The 10000-nt window shown below is 41.0% G+C and overlaps 1 protein-coding gene across 3 annotated transcripts in view; it reads right to left on the reverse strand.

The window, feature by feature from the left end:
* LOC143022120 (uncharacterized) overlaps nt 1-10000 on the reverse strand; it is a 558721-nt gene that overhangs the window by 242382 nt on the left and 306339 nt on the right. For all 3 annotated transcript variants that reach the window (XM_076180129.1, XM_076180127.1, XM_076180126.1), the window contains exon 3: nt 9426-9649. In XM_076180129.1, coding sequence (XP_076036244.1) covers nt 9426-9649 — 224 coding nt within the window. The remainder of the gene's footprint in view (nt 1-9425; nt 9650-10000) is intronic.

Consider the following 10000-nt stretch of genomic DNA (forward strand, 5'->3'; position numbering starts at 1 on the left):
CCCACAAATCCTTTATAGAGTGTATGTTGTGTTGTTTGCGTGCATGATTGTGTATAATGCAGTCTTCCATTATGTGTTGTATGGTATGGGGTGAAGTGTTACATCCTGGGCAGCTGTTCACAACACGGTCGTCCAGCCTCTTCTGGTAGCTTAGAAGTGCTGGGTGGTGACCGCATCGCAGTCTGGCCAAGTGGACTCTGTCCTTTCGTGGGAGAGAGGATTCAGAAGGGTGGATATCAGGGGGTCTGGCATGCAGCAGTGTGTTGTCTTTCAGTGTGTTAATGGAGCGGTGAGTGATATGATTATGAATATGTTTCCGGAGGCTGGTATTTGGTGGTTGTGGAGGAAGAGAAGAGAGTATCTGTGCGTAATAAAGGTCTTTGGGTGTAGTTTTAATGTTTCTTGGTGTGTGTGGGTGTTCTGCTATGTAGTGTAGCGGGTGTGATGTGTTTGTGGTGGCTGCAGCAAGTGTTTGTGTGCCTCTCATGTCGAGGTGGTCCTTGACTTTGAGGACTTTTGTTTCATAGTGTAAATGGTCTGTAGGTGATGTATTTGTGCAGCCTGTAATTGTTTTTAGGGCTTTGTTTTGTATGATTTGAAGGGTGTTGTGGTGTGTCTCACTGAGATTAGGAGCCCATGCAGGACTCGCATAATTCATCACTGAGCGTATGCATTGTTTGTATATTGTTATATTAGTTTCTTTGTTTTGTCCAAATGTTGTTCCAGTGATTGACTTAAGTGCGTTAAGTCTAGGTGTGCATTTGTTTTTTATGTTTGTGAGGTGTTGTTTGAAAGACATGGATGTATCGTATGTTACACCAAGAATTTTCGGTGTGTTTGTGTGTGGTATTAGAGTGTTGTTGATGTAGAGATGAGGTATGTATTTGTGTTCTTTTGTCCAGTTGGTGAGAAGTGTTGCTGTAGATTTGGTTGGAGCTATTTTGAGTCTGTTTGTGATGAACCATGTGTTGAGTGTGTCAAGGTAAGGCTGGATTATTTCTGCAGCTTTGTCTGTGTTACGATGTGTGCATGTGATTGTTATGTCGTCTGCGTAGGAAGAGATTTGTATTTCTGAGGTGTCTGGCGTGGGTAAGTCATGCATGTATAGATTAAATAATGTGGGGGATAGAACTGAGCCCTGTGGTACTCCGTTCTTAATGTTTCTGATGTGCGATGATTGGCCATTATATGACACATGAGCATTCCTGCCTGCCAGATAATTGGCCAGCCATCTTTTGGTGTTATTGTGCATGTCTGTGTTATATATTTTATTTGTTAGGTTGTGGCGGGGGATAGCATCAAAAGCTTTACTAATGTCCAATGTTATAAGAAGTGTTCTGTGGTGGGGCCTATCTGAATTGATGCCATCTAAAATTCTTTGTGTGAGGTTTGTCAGAAGAGCGTTTGTGGAGTGTAGTGGCCTAAAACCGTGTTGTGAGTCAGCAAGGGGAATATATGGTGTGACAAGTTTAAGTATTAGGCGTTCAATGACTTTAGAGGGGGTGCAGAGAAGTGTGATTGGGCGGTGCGATGTTGGGATTGTTGGGTCTTTGTTCGGTTTTGGAATGGTGATTATTTTACCATGCTTCCAGATGTCGGGTATAGTGTTGTGTGAATAGCTGTAGTTTGCAATGTTTGTGAGTGCGTGTATACCTTGTGGTCCAATGTGTTTTAGGTGGATGTTGCTTATGTTATCAGGGCCACAGGCAGATGAGTGCTTGAGATTATGCATTATGAGTTTTGTCTGACTGTCTATGAAGGGTGTATAGTCTGAGTCTGTGGGGAAGTCTTTCTTACGTCAAATGGTGCGTCGGTCGTCAGGGTGAGATGTAAGATGGCTCGTCTGTGCAAAATGACGTATGAGTGCGTTTGCTTGTTGTCTGTTTGAGGGTAGATTATCTGTTGTTGTGATTATTGCTGCGTGAGAGCGTGTAGTGTTAGTGTTGGATAGTGTGATGCTGTTGAGTGTTTTGTACAATTTGCTGGTGTTTGTTTTGTGATCAAGTGTATTGATAAAGTTTTGCCAATTTTGTGTTTTTTGTTCATGTATTTTATTGGCAATCACAGTGTTTAGTGTTTATATTTGGTCTGCTATGTTTTGAGGGATAGGTGTGGGGGTATCGTGTTTAAGTGTGTCACGTTGTCTGATGAGGCCTTGGATTTCTGGTGTGAAGTTGGGGTTGTGTGATTTTCTGTTGCCTCTAGGGATGTATCTCTTGTCTGCGTTTTGTATGATTGTATTAAAAGCGTGCACAGCATTGTTTATGTTTGTGATTGGTGTACTGTTAAGTGTTTCAAAATGTTGTTCTGTCTCTTCAGTAAAGGCTTCCCAGTTAGCTCTCTTGTAATTGGTGTAAGTGTGTCTGTGGCCAGCTGGGGTGCATCTTGTTTTGGTGGTGATGATGATTGGAAGGTGGTCAGAGCCAAGGGCTCCGACCACTCTCCATGATGTTGTTGGGGTTAGGCAGGGGGAGCAAAAGGTGATATCAGGAGAGGAGGGAGTGTAGAGGGCTTGGTATGGGATATGTGCATGATTATGCGTGTTGTTCATGATAGTCAATGAGTCGAATTGAGTCTGTATATCAAGCCCTCTGTCTGTGTCAGGGTTGTCGACAAACCAGGCAGACGACTTGGCGTTGAAGTCACCACCCATGATCAGGTTGGGGATTGAGGTTAGTTGGCTGAGTTGAGGTCTGAAGGTGTTTGGAACTGTGGGGGATGATTGGGGGGGAATGTACATGTTAACTATTGTTAGTGTTGAATTGTTGCCTGTGCGGATACGAATGGATTGGGTTTCTGTTGTGTTATCTGTGGTAGGGAGGAGAATTTTGGTTGTGGCACTTGTGTCCACAAAACAGATGGAATGGTGGATCAGGGTGATGAGTCCACCGCCATTGTTGTTTGGGTTGTTTTCTGTTGGCGGATTTAATAATTCTTCAAAGCGTTCCTTCCATATTTCCATCACCTCTGCCTCTCCTACTATTATTTCTCCATTCTTATTTTTTATCATTCTCTCTCGAGCTTGGTACCCAGTTCTTATTCTTTTGACTCCCTGATAAAATTGTCTCATTTTTCCTCCATGCCTATTTCTTTCAATATTTTCTACCTCCTTATGAAAAGCTTGTCTCTTTTTTCTTCTTAATATCCTATTTACCTCTATTTTCTTTAGTTTGTAATTCTCTCTCTGTACCTCGTTATTTTGCTGTCCTATTACCCGTTGCATTTCTCTATTACTTTCTTCTAGTGCTGCCTTACATTCATTATCAAACCAATAATTCCTTCTTTCTTTAGGTGCGAAACCAATTTCCTACTCGGCCACTTCTCTTACTATGTTTGACATGTCTTCCCCGGTCTGATTTACACTTTTCTCTTCTGTTTCTTCTTCTAAAATATCCAATATTCTGAACCTTTTGATAAATTTCAGCTGAAAATTATCCTTTACCTCTGGTTCCTTCAGTCTTTCTATATCAAATATTTTCCTCTTTTCCCCTGCTGTCGATTTCTTTATTGATAGTTTAGCTCTAATCCTTCCCAGAACCAGGAAGAGTGTTGCAATCTGCTCCTCTGTAGCTTCTTACATCCTGCAATGCATTTCTGTGTTTTCTATTGATTATTATATGGTCATTTCGGTTTCTAGTATGTCCATCTGGCGATACCCAAGTCTCTTTATATGTTCTTATGTTGAAAGTATGTTCCTCCTATGATTAGATTATTACTTAAGGCAAGTGATGCTAGTCTTGTCCCATCATCATTGAATTCTTCATGGAGGCTTTCTTTTCCTATTGATGGTCCGAAAGCCTTAACTTCCTGTCCTACCTTGGCATTTAGATCACCCAAAATTATCATTACATCATTCTTACTTGTGTTGTTCATGACCATCTGTAATTCCTCATAGAATTCATCCTTTATTCTTTCCTCTTTTTCTTCAGTTGTTGCGTATACGCATATTAAGGTCACATTAAACCATTTACCCCTTAATCTTATACTCATTATCCTTTCACTGATTGGTTTATACTCCATTAGCAATTCTCTTATTTTCTTTGTCATACATATACCTACCCCCTCCTCATGTCTTTGGTCTGCTCTCCCACTGTACAGTATAGTGTGTTTACCAAGGTCACACTCACCACTTTCTAACCATCTGGTTTTTTGTACTGCAATTATATAAATCTTATATTTATTCATTTCTGTTACCAATGCTTTTAGTTTGGACAACCATATATAAAGACTTTACATTCCAAGTTCCAAATTTTTATATATTAGATCTCCAATTCACATGTCCATTATTCATTTCCGAGTCATCAACATATCCGTCCATGTTCCGAGGCGTTTCAAAAATTTCTGTAACTTTTATATCTTTTTACGAGGTGAGGGTGTTAGCCATACGCTCAACCCTCCCCATTTATCCGGACTTGGGACGGGCACGTCAGGTTATGACACTCTGCCGTGATGTTAATGATAATAATGATGATATTGATGATAATGATGATATTGATAATGATGATAATGATGATAATGATGATAATGATGATAATGATGATAATGATGATAATGATGATAATGATGATAATGATGATAATGATGATAATGATGATAATGATGATAATGATGATAATGATGATAATGATGATAATGATGATAATGATGATAATGATGATAATGATGATAATGATGATAATGATGATCATGATGATCATGATGATCATGATGATCATGATGATCATGATGATCATGATGATCATGATGATCATGATGATCATGATGATCATGATGATCATGATGATCATGATGATAATGATGATAATGATGATAATGATGATAATGATGATAATGATGATAATGATGATAATGATGATAATGATGATAATGATGATAATGATAATGATGATAATGATTATGATGATGATAATGATAATGATGATAATTATGATAATGATGATAATGATGATAATGATGATAATGATGATAACGATGATAATTATGGTAATGATGATAATGATGATAATAGTGATGATGATGATAATGGTAATGATGATAATGATTATAATGATAGTAATAATAATTATAATAATTGTAATTAAAATAACATTTATAATAATAATGATATTAATGATAATGATCACAATAGTGATTGATTATGATAATGATCATAATAACAATGATGATAATAATTATAATAGTGGTAGTAGTAGTAGTAGTAGTAGTAGTAGTAGTAGTAGTAGTAGTAGTAGTAGTAGTAGTAGTAGTAGTCGTAGTAGCAGTAGTAGTAGCAGTAGTAGTAGTAATAGTAGTAGTAGTAGCCCCGATGGTATTCAAAACGCTAGCTATACTCCCACACCTTACATGCCAGAGGACCCATAGGAAATCTAAGCACTCTGAGAACATCCAGGCATTGCAACGGAGGATGGAAAAGTGGGAAAAGGGAGAAGTAGAGCAACTGTTGATGGAAGCGGAGGCTATTCAAGATAGACTCAACAAGGGCATCAACAGAAAGAAAAGTCCAAAAGACAAAGCCAGGAATTTTGCTGACAAGATGAGGCAGGTAAAGGTTGCGTCTGCCATGAGAACGCTCGCAGGGGAGAATGAAGATCCTGGAGCTCTACCCCTAAACGAGGAAACGATAAAGATCCTGAAAGAAAAACATCCAATAGCAAGACCAGCGAACCTGGACTCTAAATTCAATGGTGACTACCTCCCACCCCACGAGGTAGTTTTTGACAGCATCACAAGAGAAAGGATCTGGAACCTTGCTCTACACACCCAAAGAGCGGAGGGACCATCGGGATTAGATGCGTCTGGATGGAAATGTCTCCTTAGCGCCAGCGTATTTGGAACGGCAGCGGTGGGACTGCAGGAGGTCATCGCTGGTTTGGCGAAGAAACTGGCGACTGAAGACGGTCAGCACCTGGAGGCATACACAGCATGCAGACTTATCCCGCTAGATAAGAAACCTGGCTGTCGCCCGATTGGTATAGGCGAGGTGCTAAGAATAATAATAGGAAAAGCCATTATGGAAGTCGCGAAGGGTGAGGTGCGAGAAGCGGCTGGCAACCTGCAGGTGTGCGCGGGGCAACAGGCGGGTTCCGAGACTGCAGTCCACGCCATGAGAAAGATACTCGAGGAACCAGACTGCAAACAGTCCCATTAGTCGATGCATCAAACGCATTCAACAACTTAAATAGGGAGGCTACCATACACAACATCAAAATTAAATGCCCAGTATTGGCCAGGTATGTGGAGAACACATGCAGAGAACCTGAAAACCTGTTTGTCACCAACAGGGCGGAGAAGAAAGAAACGAAAGTGGAGATCATCAAATCCGCGGAAGGCACCACTCAGGGAGACTCTGTGGCCATGGCAATGTATGCGCTCGGTCTTATGCATCTACAGCAGAAGATACAATATGAGGACACCAGGGTCAAACAGGTAGCATATGCAGATGATCTCACGGGCGCAGGAAAAGTAGCTGACTTAAAAAAGTGGTGGGATCTGGTGTTAGCACACGGCCCGGGCTTAGGTTACATTCCGAATGCAAAGAAATCTGTCCTCATAGTGAAGCCAGAGTACTTTAACAATGCCAGAATCCTCTTTGAGAATAGTGAAGTGAAGGTAACAAAAGAGGGGGAAAGACATCTCGGTGCAGTGATCGGCTCAGAATCCTTTAAAAAGCAATGTGTTGAAAAGAAAGTTAACGAATGGGTGGCGGAAGTTAGGATTCTAGCCAACTTTGTAAAGACCGAACCGCAGGCGGCATATGCCGCATTCATATATTGTGTGAAACATAAGTGGAACTACATATTAAGGACTGTACCGAACATCACCGACCTACTAAGACCCCTTGAAGAAACCATCAGAAACGAGCTAATACCGCCCATCACCAACGGATGGACAATAAACGAGGAGGAAAGAAAACTTATGGAACTTCCACCTAGATTGGGAGGGCTAGGTATCTCCAACCCGCTAAACCTTGCCGACACAGAACACCGAAACTCCATGAAACTCACGTCCTCATTGACAAACAACATCGTGTCACAAGATCAACGGAAGGAGACTATTATGGAGGAGGTTAGGGAAATTAGAAGAAACATTTCAAAGGGAAGGGAGGAGAGGCAGAAGGAGGAACTTCAAGCACTTCTAGCTCGGCTATCGAATTATATGAAAAGAAAGATAACAATGGCGCAGGAAGTTGGGGCGTCCAATTGGCTGACAGCACTACCAATCAGGGCAAAGGGATTCACCATAAACAAAAGAGAATTCACGGATGCCATTGCCCTGAGGTATGGATGGCCATTAGGAGGGCTGCCTAACAGATGCTCCTGTGGTGTACAATTTACTCCAGACCATGCAATGATATGCAGGCAAGGTGGATTCATTTGCATGCGACACGATGAGGTAAGAGATCTCACTGCCCAAATGCTTCAGGAGGTGTGCAAGGATGTGACTATCGAACCAACATTACTCCCACTAGGAGGGGAGAACTTCAGATACCGCACGTCCAACACATCAGATGAAGCAAGAGTGGATGTCAGCGCAAGAGGTCTCTGGACACGGGGACAATTGGCTTTCTTTGACATGCGAATATTTGATCCGATGGCCCCCTGTTACAGCAACCTAACTATTGAGGCATCCCACTCCCGGAACGAGTATGAGAAGATCAGGATGTACGAAGAGCGCATACAGAATGTAGACCAGGGCTCATTCACTCCTATAACCTTTACGACTTCAGGTGGGATGGGTCCTAGAGCAAAGGAATTCTACGCTCGGCTGGCTGAGGTAATGGCTGAAAAGAAACAACAACAAAAAAGCAGCATTGTTTCATGAATGAGATGTAGACTATCATTCTCACTCCTAGGATCAGCCCTCTTACGCCTGAGAGGTACCAGGTCCCCACCGCCCAAATCAACACATATACAAAACCTGGATTTTGAGCAGACGGTGGTTGACAGTAGGATAAATGAACTTTTGTACTAGGCATTATTAAAAATAAATAAATAAATAGACAAATAAAAGGGTCGTCGACTACAGTCATTGGCGGGAGAGGGGCCAATGAACTGTGTCTGTGGAAGACAGACCCTGCTGTTTCCACCACACAGTTCCAATAGGATGGAGGTCGTAATTAAAAAGAAAAAAAAAAAGAAAAAAAAATAGTAGTAGTAGTAGTAGTAGTAGTAGTAGTAGTAGTAGTAGTAGTAGTAGTAGTAGCCACTACCCAAATCAACACATATACAAAACCTGGATTTTGAGCAGACGGTGGTTGACAGTAGGATAAATGAACTTTTGTATTAGGCATTGTTAATAAAAATTAAATCCACAGATAAAAGTGTCGTCGACCACAGTCATTGGCGGGAGAGGGGCCAATGAAATGTGTCTGTGGGAGACAGATCCTGCTGCCTCCACCACACAGTTCCGCGAGGATGGAGGTCGTATATAAAAAAGTGGTAGTAGTAGTAGTAGTAGTAGTAGTAGTAGTAGTAGTAGTAGTAGTAGTTGTAGTTTAAATCCCGCACAAAGTCATTCAGATCTCCCTGACCCAATAAATGTGGTTCACTTAAGAACAGATTAATTGAAAGTGCATAGCAATCTCACGCAGTGTTGCCAAAATCGATGTTCCCTCGCTTCATTGAAATTTATCCAACGTAACACACGCGGGATAAATTTATTTTTTGACAAGTTTAAATCCCGTACAAGATCATTCAGATCTCCCTGATTCAATAAATGTGGTTCACTTAAGAACAGATTAACTGAAAGTGCATAGCAATCTCACGCAATGTTGCTAAAATCAGTGTTGCCAACAGCTTCATTGAAATTTATCCAACGTAACACACGTGAGATAAATTGCTTTTTTGACATGTTTAAGTCCCGTAGAAAATCATTCAGATCTCTCTGACTCAATAAATGTGGTTCACTTAAGAACAGATTAACTGAAAGTGCATAGCAATCTCACGCAATGTTGCCCAAATCAGTGTTGCCAACCGCTTCATTGAAATTTATCCAACGTAACACACGTGAGATAAATTGCTTTTTTGACATGTTTAAGTCCCGTAGAAAATCATTCATATCTCCCCGACTCAATAAATGTGGCTCACAGAACAGGTTAGCTGAAAGTGCATAGCAATCTTACGACAAACTCAGTGTTGCAAACCGCTTTATTAAAATTCATACCAGGTAACACACGTAACGTAACATATTGTGGGACATAAAAGCTATGGTAATGGAAAATATTGAATATATATATATTTTTTTATGCATGCAAAAACATATAAGGTACAACTATTGTTTTCCTTGGGACAAATTCTTTGTTGACCAGTGTAATAATAATAATGATAAACAAATAGATGAATAAATAGATGCATAAATAAGTAGATAAATGAATACATGAATAGAACCAAACAAAATAGAATAAAATAATAAAGAAAATTACTTACCGAATGATCTCTGAGGTTGTTCACAACACAAGGCAGATGCGCCGTTTCTCCTTCCGTAACGCTCACGGTGTCCGGGAAGGTGCCGAAGGAAGGACCTCGGCTCCACCAGCCTCCCCGTCCACCTTCGCCTCCTCCTCCTCCCCCTCCACCTCCTCCTCCTGCTCTTTCGTCTCTTCCATACCCACCTCCGCCTCCTCCGTAGTCGTTGTCATAATACCCCCACACTGTAAGCAGAAGAAGAGGCCGTGATTAGCATGAAAGTTTGATAGATCGTCATCTTCATGTTATATGTGCTACTGTGTCATTCACTACCATGGTCTTCAATAATGTGTTAGACTCGTGTGATTGGCAGCTATTACTCTCCCGGATGAGAGCTCATTGCCTATATCTGGCCAGATATATGGGCCATAGACGCTCATTCACAGACACACACGCAGATACAGACACAGACATAAGCACAAAGACAGACAGATGCATTAATACATGAATATGTACGTACGTGAATACACTTATACAATTTTCTTCCCTATCTGGGAGCTGGCCGAATCAGGTCACGCAACAACACCAAGGGATTT

Source organism: Oratosquilla oratoria, chromosome 43 (genome assembly GCF_046742065.1).
Source record: "Oratosquilla oratoria isolate Oo_2021 chromosome 43, ASM4674206v1, whole genome shotgun sequence".
In the NCBI taxonomy this organism is placed as follows: Eukaryota; Metazoa; Arthropoda; class Malacostraca; order Stomatopoda; family Squillidae; genus Oratosquilla; species Oratosquilla oratoria.